Source organism: Procambarus clarkii, chromosome 25 (assembly GCF_040958095.1).
Source record: "Procambarus clarkii isolate CNS0578487 chromosome 25, FALCON_Pclarkii_2.0, whole genome shotgun sequence".
Classification (NCBI taxonomy): domain Eukaryota; kingdom Metazoa; phylum Arthropoda; class Malacostraca; order Decapoda; family Cambaridae; genus Procambarus; species Procambarus clarkii.
In genome coordinates, this window is record NC_091174.1 from 17,604,476 (window position 1) to 17,629,068 (window position 24,593).

Genomic DNA, 24,593 nt, shown 5'->3' on the forward strand with positions numbered 1-24,593 from the left:
TCCTTAGCATCCGCGCACGTGTTCGAACGGCTAGACGCGTGAGTCTTTCAACAATTTCAAACAAAATTGTTGAAACCACCGCTGTGCACCATTGTAACACGCGTTCAGGGTGCCTCTCTCTTTACTTCCTTCTTTCTACTCCCTCTACCCGTATTCTTACTTTTATTTCTAAACCAAGGGACTCCAAAACTTTTAACAAAGCCAACTCCACGCCACGTGGTCCTAAGACGATTGACCGACTTAGGATTCTACACCCAGTATGACGTGACCTAAGCTCTGAACAAAACCCTAGAGTCACCTCTGCTGCCACCACCAGACCAGTAATACAAGAGCAATGATCGAGGTCTGGATCGATCACGCTAATTAATCAACCTAGGGGCTTGATCCCCACTATAAACGATGACCTTGAGTGTGGAATAAATTACACGGTAATGATAATTCCGATTCGATGTTAGAATCGGCGCCCAATGCAACTCTGCCTCGTGTGGACCACGTGACCAGGACAAGTATACACATAAAACACATGGAAACAATAAAATGCAAATTAATAACAAATTTAATTTATTAAACGAAAACTAAAACAAAATCTAAATATGTTCACTCCCTATCAATTTAACACTCCCTACTTGACCTGAGTGGCAAATGAGACTATTTCTATACTTAACAATAGCAACTATACCTTGGGCGACCACAGTTCTAGGTGTTGGGCCTGTTCTTGGGGAGAGGTAAGATGTTTGACCTCTCCTAGCTGCTTCCGTGACCACACTGATTTCTTCCTTGTCTGGTCTCCCCCAGACAGAACATTGTATCCTTCCGCCTAGTCAAAGTTCTACCCAGTTACTAGCAAGGTTTAAGTTATAACAATTAACCTCTGTTGTACTTAATTGATCCAGACTGGTTGAATTATTTTACTGAATTAAATTACAAACATCTAACGGCAGAGCTGTTCCCGATCACAAAAATGGTTATTAAAACTTTGAGAAATATTAGACATGTCAACCCTGCTGACCTATGACCGCCGGTCACTCCGCCTTAAAAGTTAGATCCGATTCGTGACGTCACTGATGGTGACTTAAACTCAATAATTAGAATACTCTTGATATTGTATCCAGTACTATTATACAATCCAATTTTAATGCAAAATGAATAAAGGCTAATTTTCTCTAATTTACTGAATACTATAGGATGATTCATTATACGCAGCTATGAACAACGCGTCGGTTATTTCCACCGCGAATTCCCCTGGGGGTCAGGTCACCATGCGGCTCAGCTTCCCATTCTCTTTTGTCGATAAACCACTCTGGATAATTCTTACAACAGCCTAGTTTGTTACAGTGGTGGGTGGTGGTGGGTGGTGGTGGTGGTGGGTGGTGGTGGTGGTGGGTGGTGGTGGTGATGGTGGTGGGTGGTGGTGGGTGGTGGTGGTGGGTGGTGATGGTGGTGGTGGTGATGGTAGTGGTAGTGGTGGTGGTGGTGGTGGTGGGGGAGGGGAGACTCCGTCAACAGGACGGCAAGCAGTGTTGGGGATAGCGTTTGTCAAGCCAAGTGTGACAAGCGGCCATCCCTATACTGCCTGTGGCAGTGTTGATAGTCGCCTGATGTGACGCTACCCCTCACTGTGGGTACTTGCCTGGGTCGCCAGTCACTGTGGGTACTTGCCTGGGTCGCCAGTCACTGTGGGTACTTGCCTGGGTCGCCAGTCACTGTGGGTACTTGCCTGGGTCGCCAGTCACTGTGGGTACTTGCCTGGGTCGCCAGTCACTGTGGGTACTTGCCTGGGTCGCCAGTCACTGTGGGTACTTGCCTGGGTCACCAGTCACTGCTCTGGTGACTGGTAACATCCACAACTATACACATACACACACTTCAAACCTCAATACCCTTCTAGGGGCACAACATGGGCCGAAGACGAGCCATATGGAGTTAGCCCTCACATCCCCGTAGACAGTAATAGGTAAATTCTAATAGGTAAGTACACGTCGTCAATCATCCCCTTAAGAAAGTGCCGCTTGTCTTCCAATTTTGTTTTGTATAAGCACAGCAGTAACCATCATTTGTCTGGCAGCTCAACTCTTTCAGCGAGATGTTTAAGACTTGGATCGTCGGAGGCATCGCGTTCCACAAGATCGTTTTCTTGGTCCTTTTTGGCAGCATTGCTGTTTTGGGTGAACCAACGTTCTGAGGACTGACAGACACCTGCCTTAACCGTCTCGGCCACGAAGGAACAAAAGTCGATCAACTCAGGTGTCTGGGATTCACCTGAACGCGGGTTCGAGTCCCCCCACTGCCTCAAAATGATTTTCATTGATATATTACGCCATGGTGATTTCATTATTACCTATTTGTGTCTACGGGAGAGGTGACATCTAGGTGTTTATACACCCCCCCCCCGCCTACTAGCCTTGTACCTGCTGCGTTACAATCTAACTGTTCTGATTTTCATATTCGAATCGGGCCTAAAAGAAGTGGATGGAGGTGGCTTCCACAGCTTCTTTTAGAGCATTCCACTTAATTACTACCGGTACAGGGAACGAGTACTTTCTTACGTCCCATCCAGCTCATTTGCGCTTCCACCTGCGTTCTCTTGACTTGCTTTCTCTTAGTCTGAAGAGGCGATCCTTGTCCACCTTACCCTCAGTATCTTGTATGATGTAATGTTCTTGCTATTCCTTCTATCTTCTAGGGTTATGAGATTTAATTCCATTAGCCTATGTTGGAATCTTAGACCTCTTAGCTCTGGTTCCAATTTTGTTGCTAACCTATGTACTTTTTCAGTTTTGGCTTTAAGCCGAAGCCAAAAACTTCTATACCGGTGATTCGTATTCCAACATTGGTCGAACAAATGATATGTAGATTGCTTTGAAAGAGTCCTGAATCAGGTTCTTAATCGATGTTGTTATATTTCCCACGTCTGTGCCTCCAGTGTGAGTGTCGAAATTATATCCACTCACAGTTCCTTCTCTTTCTGATTCCTGTAATTGCCTTTCCCATATGGGGTAGATGCCTTCTGGTCTCCTTTCTCCCTTTCCTATCCTCATTACGTTACACTTGTTGGAATTAAACTCCAGCAACCATTTGTCTGACCACTCCTGGAGTTTGTCAAGGTTCTCCTGCAAGTTTCTGCGATCCTCAAGTGTTTGTGCGTTCCTCGTCAACTTGGAATTATCTCCAAACATTAACATGTATGAGCTCACTCCCTCGGGTAGGTCGTTCCCATAAATTAGGAACGGCAGTGGTCCAAGGACAGAGCCCTGTGGGACCCCCACTTGTTGCATTATTTCAGCTTGAAACCTCTTCCGTGACTGGTTCTTTTCTTTCTGTCCTTCAGATACTCCCTTTACCCAGTTCAGTGTTTTCCAATTTACCCGACATTGCTTCTCCATCTTGTACAACAGTCTTTCACGGAGGAACAGTGTCAAATGCCTTTTGACTGTCTACAAAAATACAGTCAGCCAGCTTTCCTTTTCCTGTCTTACTTTAATAATCTTGTCATAAAACTCTATCATGTTTGTCAGGCACAATTTCCCATTTCTTAATCCATGCTACTTTCCCTCACAAAGTGGAAGCTCTCAAGATGTTCCACCGTCCTCGACCCGATTACCTTCTCCAGCACTATACAAGCAATACTTGTCAGTGACACTGGTCTGTAGTTTAGTGCCTCCTTTCTGTTCCTTTCTTTGAATATTGGTGGGACAACGTTCGCCTTCTTCCAGACATCTGGTGGATGTTGGGACGTGAAGGCTGGGTGAGAGTGGTGAAGGGTGGGGAGGTGTTTGGATGGGTAGGGGGGATGGGGCTGATGAGTAAATAAACCAGCTGTTTTATTACTAACGCTTAGATATATATATATATATATATATATATATATATATATATATATATATATATATATATATATATATATATATATATATATATATATATATATATATATGTGTGTGTATATCACGAAAATAAACACGTGATTAAGAATGTGACAATGTCAGACCACGGAGGAAATTTCCTGTTTCATTTTTCCTCCGTGGTCTGACATTGTCATATATATATATATATATATGTCGTACCTAGTAGCCAGAACTCACTTTTTGGCCTACTATGCAAGGCCCGATTTGCATAATAATCAAGTTTTCATGAATTAATTGTTTTTCGACTACCTAACCTACCTAACCTAACCTAACTTTTTCGGCTACCTAACTGAACCTAACCTATAAAGATAGGTTAGGTTAGGTTAGGTTAGGTAGGGTTGGTTAAGTTCGGTCATATATCTACGTTAATTTTAACTTCAATAAAAAAAATTGACCTCATACATAATGAAATGGGTAGCTTTATCATTTCATAAGAAAAAAATTAGAAAAAATATATTAATTCAGGAAAACTTGGCTTATTAGGCAAATCGGGCCTTGCATAGTAGGCCAAAAAGTGAGTTCTGGCTACTAGGTACGACATATATATATATATATATATATATATATATATATATATATATATATATATATATATATATATATATATATATGAGAGAGAGAGAGAGAGAGAGAGAGAGAGAGAGAGAGAGAGAGAGAGAGAGAGAGAGAGAGAGAGGGGGGGGGGGGGGGAGGGGGGGGGTGTAAGTTCCCCCTGTGGTGCAGCTCTGGGAACCCATAGCCTCGCAGAAGCCAATAGCTAACACCTAGATAATTTGTCGTTTGTCTGATTCCTTAAGTATCTGGACCACTACTTGAGAGAATGTGAACATCTGAGTGACTTTAGAAATGTGTGTAGAATAATAAACCCCACATTGTTTGAGTGTGGATAATACTATACTATTTGTCAAATATAAATGCTGTTCTCACAAGATTTCCAAATTCTGCACCCGTAAGATAACGTGAATTTCAGGAGTTGACAAATGTTCTTGTTTGAGAAGCTGTTCACTTGAGACAGTTAAGCAAGTCCCAGCTGTGTCTGGGTACAAGTGACAGGATGAACAACCCAGCGGGTTTTCTTCCAATACTGTCACTATAGCGGACCACCACCACCAACCTGGAGACTAGCTCAGAGACCGGACTGTGAGGACATTGATCCTCGGAACCAACACAAGGTAAACCACAGATGGTGACTGCCGTATCGAACACTATTAACTACAGTGAGGTGAGAATGGACCTTCACACACTTGGGCAAGTTTCCCCTCGCACCTTCCACATCTCTTCTCGACTTCCGTTTTCTTTAGCATTCTTTTTCACGTGTAATCTGTGTGTGTACTTTAACGTTGCTGCATTGTTAATTTGTTATATATATCGCCGATTTTTACGTTTTTTAACATAATTCCTTCGTTCAGTAATTTGTTAATATATATTATATCTCTCTCCATCTTTCTGCCTGACTTCTCTTAGTCTCAACCTCCCTTTCTCTTTCATCTTCCCTCCCTTCATCTCTCCTTGGAGTCCTTCCCTCCCGAGGAATCCATCACCAGGTGAGACTCACCAGGTGAGACTCACCGCTGCCAGACTCACCGCTGCCAGACTCACCAGGTGAGACTCACCGCTGCCAGACTCACCGCTGCCAGACTCACCAGGTGAGACTCACCAGGTGAGACTCACCGCTGCCAGACTCACCGCTGCCAGACTCACCAGGTGAGACTCACCGCTGCCAGACTCACCAGGTGAGACTCACCGCTGCAAGACTCACCAGGTGAGACTCACCGCTGCAAGACTCACCAGGTGAGACTCACCGCTGCCAGACTCACCAGGTGAGACTCACCGCTGCCAGACTCACCAGGTGAGACTCACCGCTGCAAGACTCACCAGGTGAGACTCACCGCTGCAAGATTCACCAGGTGAGACTCACCGCTGCAAGACTCACCGCTGCAAGACTCACCAGGTGAGACTCACCGCTGCAAGACTCACCAGGTGAGACTCACCAGGTGAGACTCACCGCTGCAAGACTCACAGGTGAGACTCACCAGGTGAGACTCACCAGGTGAGACTCACCGCTGCAAGACTCACCAGGTGAGACTCACCGCTGCAAGACTCACCAGGTGAGACTCACCGCTGCAAGACTCACCAGGTGAGACTCACCGCTGCAAGACTCACCAGGTGAGACTCACCGCTGCAAGACTCACCAGGTGAGACTCACCAGGTGAGACTCACCAGGTGAGACTCACCGCTGCAAGACTCACCAGGTGAGACTCACCGCTGCAAGACTCACCAGGTGAGACTCACCGCTGCCAGACTCACCGCTGCAAGACTCACCAGGTGAGACTCACCGCTGTAAGACTCACCAGGTGAGACTCACCGCTGCAAGACTCACCAGGTGAGACTCACCAAGTGAGACTCACCAGGTGAGACTCACCAGGTGAGACTCACCAGGTGAGACTCACCGCTGCAAGACTCACCAGGTGAGACTCACCGCTGCATGACTCACCAGGTGAGACTCACCGCTGCATGACTCACCAGGTGAGACTCACCGCTGCAAGACTCACCAGGTGAGACTCACCAAGTGAGACTCACCGCTGCAAGACTCACCAGGTGAGACTCACCAGGTGAGACTCACCGCTGCAGGACTCACCAGGTGAGACTCACCAGGTGAGACTCACCAGGTGAGACTCACCAGGTGAGACTCACCGCTGCAAAACTCACCAGGTGAGACTCACCGCTGCAAAACTCACCAGGTGAGACTCACCAGGTGAGACTCACCGCTTCAAGACTCACCAGGTGAGACTCACCGCTGCAAGACTCACCAGGTGAGACTCACCGCTGCAAAACTCACCAGGTGAGACTCACCGCTGCAAGACTCACCAGGTGAGACTCACCGCTGCAAGACTCACCAGGTGAGACTCACCGCTGCAAGACTCACCAGGTGAGACTCACCGCTGCAAGACTCACCAGGTGAGACTCACCGCTGCAAGACTCACCAGGTGAGACTCACCGCTGCAAGACTCACCAGGTGAGACTCACCGCTGCAAGACTCACCAGGTGAGACTCACCGCTGCAAGACTCACCAGGTGAGACTCACCGCTGCAAGACTCACCAGGTGAGACTCACCGCTGCAAGACTCACCGCTGCAAGACTCACCGCTGCAAGACTCACCAGGTGAGACTCACCGCTGCAAGACTCACCAGGTGAGACTCACCAGGTGAGACTCACCGCTGCATGACTCACCAGGTGAGACTCACCGCTGCATGACTCACCAGGTGAGACTCACCATCTGCCAAAAACTTTCACCATGATGGTGAGAGGTGGTCGTGATCCCTGGCTCACTACACCCACACCCACCCACCCACCTACCATCCCCACCCACACCCACCCACTCACAATTTACCTCCTAATTCCCGCCATCTGTCTTCCCGTCAACGCTCTCTCTCTCTCTCTCTCTCTCTCTCTCTCTCTCTCTCTCTCTCTCTCTCTCTCTCTCTCTCTCTCTCTCGCTCTCTCTCTCTCTCTCTCGCTCTCTCTCTCTCTCGCTCTCTCTCTCTCTCGCTCTCTCTCTCGCTCTCTCTCTCTCTCGCTCTCTCTCTCGCTCTCTCTCTCGCTCTCTCTCTCTCGCTCTCTCTCTCGCTCTCTCTCTCGCTCTCTCTCTCGCTCTCTCGCTCTCTCTCATATTTTGACCCTAAACTTCGTTGGAGTTGGGGTGAGAGGAGTAGACTTTGTGGTCAAATTCCTGTGGATCCTTCTCCCATGTTGGATTCCCTCCCATGATGGATTCCCTACCATGTTGGATTCCCTCCCATGTAGGAATCTGTGGAGATGAACGAGCAGATGTGCCGCTGCACACCTTATTCTGTGCAGCTGAGTCCCAGAAAATCTATTTTTTGACCAGCTGGGCGGAGGGGGGGGGGGCTATAAAGAGAGTGGGTTTGGCTGGTTTGCGAATAGGTGGGGGGGTGGGGGTGCCGAGGGTGGTGGGTGGGTGGGTGGGTAGTGAGGGGTCGCTGGGGCACGAGGTCAACCCACCCCCCGCAACGCCCCCCACCCACACGGCCCCCCACCAGAGAATAGTGTTCTCTTACATACCAACAGCTGACCACTTTTCCTTAATTAGCGTGGGTTGTGGTAGTGGTAGAGGGGTGGGGGGGGCGAGGTGGGGGTGTGAGGGAGGGGCGCCCCCTGCCACCCCCATATCTCCTCCCCCCCCCCTACAGGTGCCACAAACACCAGAGAAGAACATACAAAAGTTACAAAAAAAAATTGAAATAATGTTTACACACACACAAACAAAATACAAACTGATATGTTTAGTTACCTTGTACTCACAGCCGGGTGGAACATGATTGTCCGACAGTGCCCAGCTGTGTCTGACAGTGCCTGGCAGTGCCCGACAGTGCCTGGCAGTGTCCGACAGTGCTTGGCAGTGTCCGACAGTGCTTGGCAGTGTCCGACAGTGCTTGGCAGTGTCCGACAGTGCTTGGCAGTGTCCGACAGTGCCTGGCAGTGTCCGACAATGCCTGGCTGTGTCCGACAATGCCTGGCAGTGTCCGACAATGCCTGGCAGTGTCCGACAGTGTCTGGCAGTGTCCGACAATGCCTGGCAGTGTCCGACAATGCCTGGCAGTGTCTGGCAGAGTCCGACAGTGCCTGGCAGTGTCCGACAGTGCTTGGCAGTGTCCGACAGTGCCTGGCAGTGTCCGACAGTGCCTGGCAGTGTCCGACAGTGCTTGGCAGTGCTCACTATAACAAGGTCTGATACGTGACACATGGGGCAGTGAGGGTCAATGACCACCGCCCCTCATCCATTAGGGTGCATGGAGGCAGCACCCCGGGGCCTCGCTGGAAGAGGAGGGAGGGGTGGAGGAAATGAGGGAGGGACGGTGGAAGGGGAGTATGAGTGAGGGACGGTGGAAGGGGAGTATGAGGGAGAGCCGGTGGAAGAGGAGTATGAGGGAGAGCCGGTGGAAGGGGAGTATGAGGGAGGGACGGTGGAAGGGGAGTATGAGGGAGAGCCGGTGGAAGGGGAGTATGAGGGAGAGCTGGTGGAAGGGGAGTATGAGGGAGGGACGGTGGAAGGGGAGTATGAGAGAGAGCCGGTGGAAGGGAGTATGAGAGAGAGCCGGTGGAAGGGAGTATGAGGGAGGAACGGTGGGAGTGAAAGGAGGTAAAACAGTTCCCTCCTTCCCTCCCATTCCATCTGTGACGGTCGTCCGGTGCTAGTTGGGACGGGGTCCCCCCCCCCCCCCTTGCTGGCCCACATGTGTCCGGTATCAGTTTACTCAATTACTGCAGGAATTGGTTTACTTTCGCACACACATACACACCTGCTAAGCTCTCAACACCTGTGTTTACTGCCCGCCCAACACATGTTTAGACGCTGGGCAGGTGTTTACGTGCCTCCACGTCTCTCAACTTATCCCTCTGTAAATTGTTCATTACAGCTGTTAACTTGCTTATCTACAGACATGGTTGGAATTTAGCTCTTGGGCCTGCTATATGCGCCTCTCCAACTTTTCACTGCGCATGTGCGGTGAGCTTGCGTTAAGCTCCTGTTAATCGCAGCCAATAACTGCGTTCTCGACTGATTGATTGATAAAGATTAAGCCACCCAAAAGGTGGCACGGGCATGAATAGCCCGTAAGTGGAGGCCCTTTGGAGCCATTACCAGTACCAATAGCTGGTACTTGGGACCTGTGGCTTTCCATCACACCTGCTCAACCTTCAACAGCGTTTACTCCAGCGTTCAACGTCTCACTAAAGCAGAGACGTTGAGTACAGAAACCACTAAGCTGTTAAGGGCCTACTTAGTGCTCTCAACAGCCACTAAGGTGCTGAGAGCACTTAAGCTTAATTAGTAGTTACTGTAACGTTCACTATTAAAATATCCCCTGGAACATATACACTATATAAACGGTAATCATAATAATATAATGACTCCAAAACGATCATTATGAATTATTCAAACCCTGTTATTAAACAATTAAATTAAAATTTGCCCCGAGGGGCGAGTTTATTGAGCAGCGCCACTCATCTTGTGAGTAGACACACCGCCATAGTGACAGTATTGAGCAGCGCCATTCATCTTGTGAGTGGACACACCGCCATAGTGACAGTATTGAGCAGCGCCATTCATCTTGTGAGTAGACACACCGCCATAGCAGCATGTACAACACTCCTCAATAGGAAGAAAACCCGCTGGGTTGTTCATCCTGTCACTTGTACCCAGACACAGCTGGGACTTGCTTAACTGTCTCAAGTGAACAGCTCCTCAAACAATAAGATTAACATCTATCAACCCTTAAAAGCTTACGTGATCTTGCGGGTGCAAAATGGGGGAATCTTTTAAGAACAGCATGAATGTAAAGATAATGAACAACAGTGTTCTTGCTGCACCATAACCCTTGGTTACAATCGAACTAAAAGTAGCAATATAGTTCCTTACCGTGTTGGGTTTAAATGAAGTCTCAACGAATCAAAGGAGCGGGAGCTTACGTAGAGACTGCTCTGAAGGGGAAAGCGAGTACTCAGCAGTACTCAAGACGGGACAACATAAGTGATTTGTATAGTACAACCATTGTGATGGGATCCCTGGTTTTGAATGTTCTCGTAATCCATGCTATCATTTTTCTTGTTGTCGCAATATTTGCTTGGTTATGCTCCCTAAACGTTAGGTCGTCAGACATCATTACAGTATTCCCAAATCCTTTACATGTTGCTTTCCTACTATGGGCACATTTGATTGTGTTTTGTACCCTGTATTATGTTTAAGGTCTTCATTTTTACCGTACCTGAGTACCTGGAATTTATCACTGTTAAACATCATGTTATTTTCTGCTGCCCAGTCGAAAACATTATTAATGTCTGCTTGAAGTTTTTCAATGTCTTCAACAAAGGTAATTTTCATGCTGATTTTTGTGTCATCTGCAAAGGATGATACGAAGCTGTGACTTGTATTTGAGTCTATATCTGATATGAGAATAATGAACAGCAGTGGTATAAGGACTGTACCTTGAGGTACAGAGTTTTTAACTGCGCTTGGACTAGATTTTATATTGTTGACTGTTAGTCTTTATGTTCTGTTCGACAGAAAACTGAGTATCCAGCGTCCTACTTTACCGGTTATTCCCATTGACCTCATTTTGTGTGCTATCACTCCATGGTCACATTTATCGAATGCCTTTGCGAAGTCCGTTTTATAACACATCTGCATTCTGTTTTTTTTCTAATGCCTCAGTGATTTTGTCGTAGTGGTGAAGTAGCTGTGAGAGGCACGATCTTCCCGCTCTAAATCCATGTTGGCCTGGATTGTGGAGGTCATTGGTCTCCATGAAACTAGTGACCTGACTCCTGATCACTCAAATTCTTTTATTATGTGGGACGTTAGTGCAACTGGTCTATAATTCTTTGCCAATGCTTTGCTCCCTCCCTTGTGTAGAGGGGCTATGTCTGCTGCTTTAAGCGCATCTGGTATCACCCCGGTGTCCAAGCTCTTCCTCCACACTATACTGAGTGCCAATTTCTTTATAAATATTGAAGTCCATGAGTCTGGATCCGGAGCTAAGAGCATGTTCATGTTTTAAATGTCTCTTTCAACATTTAGATGTATACATCAGTTATACTGATGTATACATCAATTATATTCATGAATACATCAATTATATTGATGAATTACATCAATTATATTTATGAATTACATCAATTATATTGATGAATACATCAATATAGGATATTATATATATATATATATATATATATATATATATATATATATATATATATATATATATATATATATATATATATATATATATATATATAAACATGTATTGATGTATACATCATGTATACATCATGTGTGTGTGTATTCATCAATATAGCACACATCCAGAGGATGGCTACTGCCAGAGTGGCCCCACAGAGACCTACACCTAGCAGTGTCTCGAGGAGAGGAGAGTCTAGCTCCGCACCCCCGCCTGTTGGCTCTGATTTAATTGTCGCGTTATAGTTTAATTAGGTTCATGTTCGTAATTATTAGTGGAATGTGTTTTTAAAGTTGTGGATGGGTTGTGCAGTTGGGTCTTACACTGAACTGCCCTCCTAGTGAGCAGTGACGGTGTAACAGTGACGGAGTAACAGTGACAGTGCGACAGTGACGGTGTAGCTGCTAACAGTTAACGGGTTAACAAATACCGTGTAGAATAATCAGTCGGTATTAAATTTTAAAGAGCACGGTGGGGAGATGGGAAGGGGAGAGAGGAAGGGGTGAGGGAGAGGTAGGGGGGGGGGGGGAGTGAGGGGTAGGGGTGAGGGAGAGGAAGGGGGAGTGAGAGGTAGGGGTGAGGGAGAGGAAGGGGGGAGTAGTGAGGGGTAGGGGTGAGGGAGAGGAAGGGGGAGTGAGAGATAGGGGTGAGGGAGAGGAAGGGGGGAGTAGTGAGGGGTAGGGGTGAGGGAGAGGAAGGGGGAGTGAGAGGTAGGGGTGAGGATGGGGGGAGTGAGAGGTAGGGGTGAGGGGGAGTGAGAGGTAGGGGTGAGGGAGAGGAAGAGAGGAGTGAGGGGTGAGGGAGAGGAAGAGAGGAATGAGGGGTAGGGGTGAGGGCCAGAAGGGGAGGATGTTTGGCTGATACGATCCACTGGAAATATAATTCGTGCCCAACAGCTCATTTTGACTCTGTGATTTCTATGCAAATTTGCGGACAGCTGTGTGTATTTCATTTAGTGAAGCGAGCCAGAGCCGCAGGTAACACTGAGTGACCGTAACTCCCTTCACTTGATCTGCCCAACTGGTGCTGCGGGGAAAGTTATACCACACAGCGGTGGCAGGGCCATGTGGTACCAAGCGGTGGCAGGGCCATGTGGCACCCAGCGGTGGCAGGGCCAGGTGCCACCCAGCGGTGGCAGGGCCATGTGGCACCAAGCGGTGGCAGGGCCATGTGGCACCCAGCGGTGGCAGGGCCAGGTGCCACCCAGCGGTGGCAGAGCCATGTGGCACCCAGCCGTGGCAGAGCCATGTGGCACCCAGCGGTGGCAGGGCCAGGTGCCACCCAGCGGTGGCAGAGCCATGTGGCATCCAGCGGTGGCAGAGCCATGTGGCACCCAGCGGTGGCAGGGCCAGGTGCCACCCAGCGGTGGCAGAGCCATGTGCTACCCAGCGGTGGCAGAGCCATGTGGCACCCAGCGGTGGCAGACTCATGTGGCACCCAGCGGTGGCAGACTCATGTGGCACCCAGCGGTGGCAGAGTCATGTGGCACCCAGCGGTGGCAGACTCATGTGGCACCCAGCGGTGGCAGAGTCATGTGGCACCCAGCGGTGGCAGAGCCATGTGGCACCCAGCAGCGACAGTGTCAACAGACCACTGGAACATTATCTAACACTTTCACCACACTAACACTAACTCTTTCCCCTGCACTGTTCTCTCCCTTCTTGATTTCATCTTTATGATTTAGATCCGTGTTAGAGACAAGCTGCGGGCCTGTGCCGCTTCCGGTAAAATCCACCGTGTCATTTTATGCGTGCGTGCGTGCGTGCGTGCGTGTGTGTGCGTGTGTGTGTGCGTGTGTGGTGTGTGTGTGGTGTGTGTGTGGTGTGTGTGTGGTGTGCGTGTGGTGTGCGTGTGGTGTGTGTGTGGTGTGCGTGTGGTGTGCGTGTGGTGTGTGTGTGGTGTGCGTGTGGTGTGCGTGTGGTGTGCGTGTGGTGTGTGTGTGTGTGTGTGTGTGTGTGTGTGTGTGGTGTGTGTGTGTGTGTGTGTGGTGTGTGTGTGGTGTGCGTGTGGTGTGCGTGTGGTGTGTGTGTGGTGTGTGTGTGGTGTGTGTGTGGTGTGTGTGTGGTGTGTGTGTGGTGTGCGTGTGGTGTGCGTGTGGTGTGCGTGTGGTGTGCGTGTGGTGTGCGTGTGGTGTGCGTGTGTGTGTGTGTGTGTGTGTGTGTGTGTGTGTGTGTGTGTGTGTGTGTGTGTGTGTGTGTGTGTGTGTGTGTGTGTGTGTACTCAACTAGTGGTGTGTATTCACCTAGTTGTATTCACCAAGTTGAGCTTGCGGGGGTTTAGCTCTACTCTTTCGGCCCATCTCTCAACTGTCAGTCAATCAACTGATACTATTTTTCACACACACACACACACACACACACACACACACACACACACACACACACACACACACACACACACACACACACACACACACACACACCCACCCACCCACCCACCCACCCACCCCGACCCTGCGGGCAGACCAGCACGTCGAAGTTCAGACTCCCGCACAACTGCTCGAGCAACCGCCGAGCAACCCGGGACCCCCTCATGAACAGCCGAAGGCGGGACCACAGCCGCAACAACACTACTGGAGGGAAGGACAAGGAGCGGCCCAAGAGCCCTAAACAAGACCCAGCCAGGTCCGAACCTGGGACGGAAACAGATGGAATGGCCTCCAGATCACCAGGAAACCAAACCCGGCGATCTGTAAAGAACCACACCCCTGGTGAGCAGACAAACGGACCGACTGGGACCCCACACCAGTCAAAGGTAGGCCACACACCAAAACCCAAGCAGACTCAGACAGGGCACCAAGATCCGGTAAAGATGGGTAAATACACCAAGTGCCAATTACAAACTAGGGAAGGCAACAAAAGCGGCAAGCCTGAAGCCCCACCACCAACTGTGCCAGTCCCGGAAAACTGGAGAAGAACGTGCAAAGAATTGACCTGGAGGTCCAGGGCCACCATCCAGGCACCTGGCCCCAACAAAAGCCGGACCGGAGACAACAGTCCTCCGATGAGGGCATAGAAACCATGGCGCAGACTGAATAAGTCCAGAAGAACCGCGGATTCGCCATGCCCGTGTCTGCATAGAGCAGACGGGAACCCCAGAAGGATAGGGCGGATCGACCACGTCCAACGCACCCACTAAGATGACATGATGAAGCGCAGGGGAAGAGGTCTACCCCGCCAGCCCTGAACCCCCCAAAGGGGGAGAAGCCATCCGCCGCCACCACCAGAGGCCGGAAGACAACCAAAAGCGCCCACTAACTGCGGGACCATGCGAGAGTCAACAGAGCAAGCTGTTCCCCCAGTGCCCCATCAACAGCGAAGGGAACAGAGCCCCATCCGAAAGAAAAAGTATACATACATATATACACATATATATACATATATATATATTATGTACACATACATATATACACACACACACACACAAGGTGTCTTACACACACATGGGTATGCACATACACCTGTGCACACACACACAGTGTACACATACACATGAAAAGAAAATTACAAGCCGCCGACCAGTGGGCAGAGAGCACCATGCCGGCCAGGCTAAGAAGGCACAAAACTGCATCAAAAGGCCCACCTCGACAACAAAACCCCAAAGTCCCAGCACGACCACAACATGTGCAAAGACCCAAAAAAGATCAGTCTGCAAGCCAGGAAGACCCCGGAACCCCAGAAGGCAGAACCGGGTCACACACGAGGAAACAAAGCCCCTGAACCCACAAAGGGGCCTAAGAGGAAGAAACCTCTGGAACGAAACCAAAGAACCCAAAGGAACCCGGAATCGAACCAGGGGGAGCCCAAACCACCATATTTGTCGGCGGAGATACACCACAGAAAGGCAAAGCACAGCCCCCAGACAGAACCCCCTGGGAAACGGTCAAAACAGACCAAAAACCGAGGAACAAGGTGTGAGAGCAAGCATAACAGACAGGGACACTGAGCCCAAACCCTACGGCTCAGACCCAAAACAGACAAAACTGGAAACCCTGGTGTAAAATCAACACTCAAACGTTCCCAGAGGAACAGAAAATGGGCAGAAAACACCAGAAAAGCAAAGAAACGACAACAGGAGAATAAAAAACCCTGAAAAAGGTGAAAAAAACTCACCCAAGACGCTCGCTTGCACACCCAGGCGTATGTAAACAAACCGCAACGCCGCCCTGGTGGCCATGCCGGGAAACCAGCAGAAGAAAGTGGCCACCAGAACAGGGGGCTGTGACCGACGCAAAAGATACGAAAACACGCCAGCAAAAGTGGGAAGCAAGCAGACTGGATGGGCAAAAAACTCCGCCTAGAAGCAAAAAACCCCGGCAAGGTCAAACAGCCCCAGAACTGCTAGCAGGCATCTCCCACAGCCCCGGGAACCTGCAACAGAGGCCCCGAGGCACAGCCGTCGTCCAAGCCCTCCGCCCTTAAAGAAAAGGAAGAGTCCATGGGAAAGGCAGCAAGAAAGGGCCGCTGGTAAGACCCAGAAGCCATGGCAGGAGGAACAGGCTCGAAAACCTCCGTCCCCAACCCTAACAGGGCAGCCCCTGAAACCGCCAGTCTCTCGTCCCCAACTAAACCCCGCCCCAACCCCGAAACCCGCAGACGGTCAGGAACCGGGAATAGGGAGGGAAAGGGGCAAAAAATACCTAACCAAAACGGGGCGGCCCCGGGGCATCCGAGTGGGAAACCAACCTAGCGTGTTGCAGCAACCTAACCTAGCTTGCAACACGGATGCCACCTGTACTCTGAACAGTAGTAACATCAGGAGAGTACTGGAGAACAAGCAGAGAATCTCTCTCGCAAGACTCCGGGTCAAGGTGTCAGTGACCCAACAGGCAACATGACGGAGGTAAAAGTGGCGACTCTCACCCGGAGACAAGGGCACAGCAACCAACGAACCCGTACAAGACGGGTTGGAACCCGGAAGACACATTCAATGGTCCACCAAGCCCCGACAGGGGTTTCCAGGGCCCATAGGGTTACAACTATGGGAAGCCCGGGCAAGGTGTTGCTAACCGGTTAAGAAACCCAAAAATAACAAGGGAGGGGTAGAGGACAACACTGAAAACCCCTGCGACGTGTACAATCATGGGGGCCTAGCAGAGGGCCACCAAACACTACCAGTGGAACTATAGCCACACTGGGCAGACCCCCACCAAGCAAATGAAAATAAAAACAAAAGAAAAACCCCGCAAAAGTACACCGTCTCCATAGGCAACAGGAACTGTTCGCCGCTTAGGTGGCAGGTCGCACAACACCTTGACGCCCTAACCAGCACAATATCAGTCCCTACCCAGGGCCAAACTAGGGCCTCAAGCCCCAGCTGGCCCTAAGGGCGAGGCAAATGCCGAGCAGGAAGAACCTCTACGGGAATGGTTCCCGAACGCCCCAGGGAAGATAACCCTGTCATGTAGGGGCAGTACTCACAGGGCGCTTAGGGAAGGAAGACCCTAAGTGCATGCAGCATTGGTACTGATGAGGAACACCTGGCAACCGCACAACACAACACAACACATGGCAGTGAACGTCACACAAGGCAAACACCGCCTAGGAAACTGAGGCCAGAGAAGCGTCTATCCCGGTTGACATTAGCTTACGAACTGATGCTTGGCAGCCGATGCGGTGAAGTCCGGGGCTCCCCCCTCCCCCTCGCGGGGCGGGGAGGGCGGTACGGCAGAAGAGTTTGCTTGTTTCCTTGGGATTGTAGGGAGTTTCTACTTTTCTGTTTGGTTTTTTGTTTTAGTTTTTTACCATGTGGGGTTTGTTTTGTTATGCCTACCTTTCTGGGTGCCTAACCCCGGTCGATGGCAGATAAGGAAAACCCCAACCACAATGGGGGGTTCCCAGGACCATTGCTCCTTGAAACCTCTCTGAAGGGGCACTGGTCCCTGATAGGTCTGAACTCCTTAGCTAATGTCCCAGTTTAATATAACATACATTAGCCCGATAAGCTCCAGGGAGCCGTAGGGGCTCCCCACAGAAAATACTTTTTTCTTCACAATACAATGTACTTTGTCTTATTTTATTGGTAACGTTGTTCTTCTATTTGACCTTATATGCATATATCCCTTTAGAGCATTTTATTTTATTTTCCCTCAAAGGGAAACTATGAGGAGATAAGAAAATTCCTAACAGATATAGCATGGGAAACAGAGCTCAGGGGAAAGACGGCGAAAGACATGATGGACTACATCGCGCAGAAGTGCAAGGAAGCAGCAAACATGTTTTTCCCAGTCCAAAAGGAAAACTGTGAAATGAAGATGAGAAACCCATGGTTTAATCAGAGATGTAGGCTAGCTAAGCAGCAAAGTAAAAGGACATGGAGAAACTAAAGGAATAACAGGACACTTGAGAGCAGAGAAAGATACCAGAGTGCCAGGAATGAATATGTCAGGATGAGAAGAGAGGCAGAAAGACAATACGAAAATGACATCGCAAGCAAGGCAAAGACTCAGCCTAAATTGCTGCATAGCCACATCAGGAGAAAAACAACAGTAAAGAACAGGTTATGAAATTAGGGATAGGGGCGGAAGGATTCACTACAAACGACAAGGAAGTGTGTGAGGAACTGAATAAGAAATTCCAGGAGGTCTTCACCTAAGAGCAAGGAGAAATTCCAGAGATATGAGAGGGAATAGCTAACCAGGAACCACTGGAAGAGTTTGTGATTACCAGCGGGGAAGTAAGGAAGTGTTTACTAGAGTTGGATGTGACAAAGGCTATAGGCCCAGATGGAATCTTCCCTTGGATACTAAAGGAAGGAGCAGAAGAACTGTGCCTACCACTCTCCATAGTTAATAACAAATCACTGGCAACAGGGAAACTGCCAGAAATTTGGAAAGCAGCTAACGTAGTCCCGATATACAAGAAAGGGGATAGGCAGGAGGCACTGAACTACAGGCCAGTGTCCCTAACTTGCATACCATGCAGGATGATGGAGAAGAGTGTGCGAAGAAAGCTAGTGGAACATCTGGAGCGAAAGAACTTTGTAACACAATATCAACATGGGTTCAGGAATGGCAGGTCCTGCCTCACAGGGTTACTTGAATTCTACGACCAGGCAAGAAAGAGAAGGGTGGGCCGAATGCATATTTTTGGATTGTCAGAAAGCCTTTGATACAGTACCACACAAGAGGCTAGTGAAAAAGCCGGAGATGCAGGCTGGAGTGAAAGGGAAGGTACTCTATTGGATAAAGGAGTACCTAAGCAACAGGAGACGAGGAGTCAGTGTGAGGGGTGAGGTCTCAGATTGGCGAGACGTTACAAGTGGAGCATCGCAGTGGTCAGTCCTTGGACCTATACTGTTTCTGGTATATGCAAATGATCTCCCAGATGGTATAGACTCGTTTCTCTCAATGTTTGCTGATGATGCCAAAATTATGAGGAGGATTAAAACAGAGGCTGAAAGTAGAGGCTTCAAGGGGACCTAAACAGACTGAATGGTTCAACAACTGGCTGTTGAAGTTCAACCCGAGTAAATGCAAAGTAATGAAACTAGGCGGTGGAAACAGGAGGCCAGACACAGGATACAGAACAGGAGATGAAGTACTTAATGAAACGGACAGAGAGAAAGATCTAGGAGTTGATATCACTCCAAACCTGTCTCCTGAAGCCCACGTAAAAAGAATAACGTCTGCGGCATATGCGAGGCTGGCTAACATCAGAACAGCGTTCAGGAACATGTGTAAGGAATCATTCAGAATATTGTACACCACATATGTAAGACCAATCCTGGAGTATGCGGCCCCAGCATGGAGCCCGTACCTTGTCAAGCACAAGACGAAGCTGGAAAAAGTCCAAAGGTATGCCACTAGACTAGTTCCAGAACTAAGAGGCATGAGTTACGAGGAAAGGCTGCGGGAAATGCACCTTACGACACTGGAAGACAGAGGAGTAAGGGGAGACATGATCACAACCTACAAAATCCTCAGAAGACTCGACCGGGTAAACAAGGATGAACTTTTCAACACTGGTGGTACGCGAACAAGGGGACACAGGTGGAAACTGAGTACCCACATGAGCCACAAGGACGTTAGAAGGAACTTTTTCAGTGTCAGAGTAGTTAACGGATGGAATGCATTAGGCAGTGATGTGGTGGAGACTGACTCCATACACAGTTTCAAGTGTAGATATGATAGAGTCTGTACACCAGATGATTGACAATTGAGAGGCGGGACCAAAGAGCCAAAGCTCAACCCCAGCAAGCACAAATAGGCGAGTACACACACACACACACACACACACACACACACACACACACACACACACACACACACACACACACACACACACACACACACACATTCACAAGAAGCAGCCCGTAACAGCTGTCTAACTCCCAGATACCTATTTACTGCTCGGTAACAGCAGCATCAGGGTAAAAAAAACTCTGCCCATCTGTTTCCGCCGGCGCCGGAAATCGAACCCCGGACCACAGGACTACGTGTCCAGCGAGCTGTCCACTCAGTCACCAGCGCCCTACAAACGCCCTGTCTGAGTGCATGAGTGCGTGCGTGCGTGCGTGCGTGTGTGAACTCGCCTATTTATGCCTGCAGGATCGAGCATTGACTCTTGGATTCCGCCTTTCTAGCCATCGGTTGTTTACAGCAATGACTTCTGTCTCATTTCCCTATCATATCTAGTTTTAATATTAATAGAGTATGCTTCCACAACCTGCTCCTTAAGTGCATTCCATTTTCCCACTACTCTCATGCTAGAAGAAAACTTCCTAACATCTCTGTGATTCATCTGAGTTTCCAGCTTCCACCCATGTCCCCTCGTTCTGTTACTATTACGTGTGAACATTTCGTCTATTTCCACTTTATCAATTCCCCAGAGTATTTTATACGTTCCTATCATATCCCCCCCCCCCCTCGCCCTTCTTTTTTCGAGTGTCGTAAGGCTCAGTTCCTTCAGGCGCTCCTCATACCCCATCCCTCGTAACTCTGGGACGAGCCTCGTCGCAAACTTCTGAACCTTTTCCAGTTTCCTTGTGTGTTTCTTCAGGTGGGGTCTCTATGATGGGGTGGCATACTAGAAGACTGGCCTCACGTAGGCAGTGTAAAGCGCCCTAAAAGCCTCCTCACTTAGGTTTCTAAATGAAACCTTTTTCTTTCGTTCTAACCTTTGCCAGTGTAGAGTACGCTGCTGTCGTTTTGTTATTTATATGTGCCTCAGGAGTTACATTAGGTTATAGTCCACTCCCAGGTCTTTCTCGAATCGTCACTGGTAGGCAGTTCTCCTTCATCGTGTACTGTCCCTTGGGTCTTCTATCACCTGACCCCCTTTCCATATCTTTACATTTGCTCGTGTTGAACTCCAGGAGCCATTTCTCTGACTATCTCTGCAACCTGTTCAAGTCCTCTTCGAGGATCCTATAATCCTCATCTGTCACAACTCTGCTCATTAATTTTGCGTCATCCGCGAGCATCGACATGTAGTATTCTACTCCTATAAACATGTCATTCACGTATATGAGAAATAGAACTGGTCCCAGCACCGATCCTTGAGGTACTCTACTCGTTACTGTTCGCCAGTCCGACTTCTCGCCCCCCCCTTACCGTTACTCTCTGGTTCCTTCCTGTTAGGAACTTCCTAATCCATGCTAGGGTATTTCCGCTTACTCCTGCCTGCCCCTCAAGTTTGAATAGTAGTCTCATGTGCAGTACAGTATCAAAGGCATTTTGGCAGTTCAGAAATATGCAGTCTGCCCATCCTTCTCTGTCCTGCCTTATCCTTGTTATTTCATCATAGAATTCCAAAAGGTTTGTTAGGCATAATTTATCTTTCCAGAATCCATGTTGATGTCTGTTTACAAGCCTAATGCTCTCCAAGTGTGCAACAAGTCCTAGCCTAATTATTCTTTCAATTATTTTGCAGAGGATGCTTGTCAGTGATACAGGTCTTTAATTAAGTGCCTCCTCCCTATCACCTTGAAAATTGGAACGACATTTGCCTTCTTCCAGCAACTGGGCAATTCTCCCGTCATAAGTGACTCATTAAAGATCCTTGTCAGAGGCACGCTGAGGGCCTGTGAGCCTCTTTTAGTATCCACGGTGAAACTGTCTGGTTCAACTGCTTTTGTTGCATCCAGTGTTGTCAACTGTTTCATGACCACTTCTGCTGTCACTTCTATATATCTGATAGTCTTTCATCTAAGGTAATCTCTTCTAACAATGGGAGCTGCTCAGGCTCGGTTGTGAACACTCCATGGAAACTGGCATTCAGTGCCTCGCAGATTTCCTTATCACTTACTGTATATACCCCCTCTGTTTTCCTTAGTCTTGTCACTTGGTTGTTCACCGACATTTTTCTTCTTATATGGCAATGTAGTAAGTTGTTTATTCGCTTTGATCGCAATATCATAATTTCTTTCCAAAACTCTTTGAATGTTAATGTATTCGTTTCTAGCTCTGCTACATCTAATCCTGTTGTCCTCTGTCCTTTGTCTTCTGTACTTCCTCCACTGCCTCCTGCTTCTCATTTTTGCTTCCTGACACTGTATTAAACCAGGGGTATTATATTCCCTCCTGTTTTACCTTTACTGTTGGTATAAATCTGTCTTCGGCCTCCTGGCATTTCCATATGACTAGGTTCATCATATCTTGCACTGTTTTTTCTCTAATTTCTTCCCTTGCATTTCTCCCAGATTCCCTTATCCCTCTGTAGTCCCCTTTCCTGTAGTCAGCTCTCCTTTCCCAGACGTTTCTTTTCTTCTTTCCTTTGTGTGTGTGTGTATGTGTCAGAGAGAGAGAGAGAGAGAGAGAGAGAGAGAGAGAGAGAGAGAGAGAGAGAGAGAGAGAGAGAGAGAGAGAGAGAGAGAGAGAGAGATTATTATTATTATATATATATATATATATATATATATATATATATATATATATATATATATATATATATATATATATATATATATATATATATATATATATATAGCAACGTTGGCTAACAGCGACCAGAAACAAGTGTAAGCACACACATTGATTCGGCCCAGACCAAACTTTCTGGAGACCTAAATAATAAATCGCGCGACGTTTCGTGTGGATGTGAGGCGCGAGCCAAGTGGGGCCAGGAGCAAGAGATGGAAGGTAATGTGCTCCACACGACGCTGCCAGAGACGCTGTGTCCTCCTGGCAGCAGCAGCAGCAGCAGGAGGAACCTGTGTCCTCCTGGCAGCAGCAGCAGGAGGAACCTGTGTCCTCCTGGCAGCAGCAGCAGGAGAAACCTGTGTCCTCCTGGCAGCAGCAGCAGGAGGAACCTGTGTCCTCCTGGCAGCAGCAGCAGGAGGAACCTGTGTCCTCCTGGCAGCAGCAGCAGGAGGAACCTGTGTCCTCCTGGCAGCAGCAGCAGGAGGAACCTGTGTCCTCCTGGCAGCAGCAGCAGGAGGAACCTGTGTCCTCCTGGCAGCAGCAGCAGGAGGAACCTGTGTCCTCCTGGCAGCAGCAGCAGGAGGAACCTGTGTCCTCCTGGCAGCAGCAGCAGGAGGAACCTGTGTCCTCCTGGCAGCAGCAGCAGGAGGAACCTGTGTCCTCCTGGCAGCAGCAGCAGGAGGAACCTGTGTCCTCCTGGCAGCAGCAGCAGGAGGAACCTGTGTCCTCCTGGCAGCAGCAGCAGGAGGAACCTGTGTCCTCCTGGCAGCAGCAGCAGGAGGAACCTGTGTCCTCCTGGCAGCCGCAGCAGGAGGAACCTGTGTCCTCCTGGCAGCAGCAGCAGGAGGAACCTGTGTCCTCCTGGCAGCAGCAGCTGGAGGAACCTGTGTCCTCCTGGCAGCAGCAGCAGGAGGAACCTGTGTCCTCCTGGCAGCAGCAGCAGGAGGAACCTGTGTCCTCCTGGCCGCAGCAGCAGGAGGAACCTGTGTCCTCCTGGCCGCAGCAGGAGGAGGATCCTGTGTCCTCCTGGCCGCAGCAGGAGGAGGATCCTGTGTCCTCCTGGCCGCAGCAGGAGGAGGATCCTGTGTCCTCCTGGCCGCAGCAGGAGGAGGATCCTGTGTCCTCCTGGCCGCAGCAGGAGGAGGAACTTGTGTCCTCCTGGCCGCAGCAGCAGGAACCTGTGTCCTCCTGGCAGCAGCAGCAGGAGGAACCTGTGTTCTCCTGGCAGCAGCAGCAGGAGGAACCTGTGTCCTCCTGGCAGCAGCAGCAGGAGGAACCTGTGTCCTCCTGGCAGCCGCAGCAGGAGGAACCTGTGTCCTCCTGGCAGCAGCAGCAGGAGGAACCTGTGTCCTCCTGGCAGCAGCAGCTGGAGGAACCTGTGTCCTCCTGGCCGCAGCAGCAGGAGGAACCTGTGTCCTCCTGGCCGCAGCAGGAGGAGGATCCTGTGTCCTCCTGGCCGCAGCAGCAGGAGGAACCTGTGTCCTCCTGGCCGCAGCAGGAGGAGGATCCTGTGTCCTCCTGGCCGCAGCAGGAGGAGGATCCTGTGTCCTCCTGGCCGCAGCAGGAGGAGGATCCTGTGTCCTCCTGGCCGCAGCAGGAGGAGGATCCTGTGTCCTCCTGGCCGCAGCAGGAGGAGGATCCTGTGTCCTCCTGGCCGCAGCAGGAGGAGGATCCTGTGTCCTCCTGGCCGCAGCAGGAGGAGGAACTTGTGTCCTCCTGGCCGCAGCAGCAGGAACCTGTGTCCTCCTGGCAGCAGCAGCAGGAGGAACCTGTGTCCTCCTGGCAGGAGGACATATGTGACTTTTTAACTTTTTAGTGACATATGTTCTCTGGGATCCTTGGTCAAACAACCCACGGGTATGGACCTTGGCCCTCTTATTCTGGATGGTAATTTGGGCAGTAGGCAAAGTCGTATTACCTTTAGACTTTGCCGATTGGACACTCTTTGTTTGTTGCACCTTGCAGTACTGTACTGTGGTGGGAATGCTATCTTCCACCTTGGGTCGTGAATACGTTAATTTCGTATATTTACACAGTGCTGCATGGTGCCTACCTCTTCTACACCTGTTA

General features: G+C 49.4%; 1 protein-coding gene across 1 annotated transcript; it reads left to right on the forward strand.

Moving 5' to 3' along the window:
• The first annotated feature begins 12,726 nt into the window (after positions 1-12,726).
• LOC138368426 (involucrin-like) lies at positions 12,727-24,339 on the forward strand. Its single transcript, XM_069330937.1, has 3 exons — positions 12,727-13,191; positions 22,792-22,947; positions 23,260-24,339. Exons 1-3 carry the CDS (start codon positions 12,727-12,729, stop codon positions 24,337-24,339), a joined length of 1,701 nt encoding a protein of 566 aa, XP_069187038.1.
• The last annotated feature ends 254 nt before the right edge of the window (positions 24,340-24,593 follow it).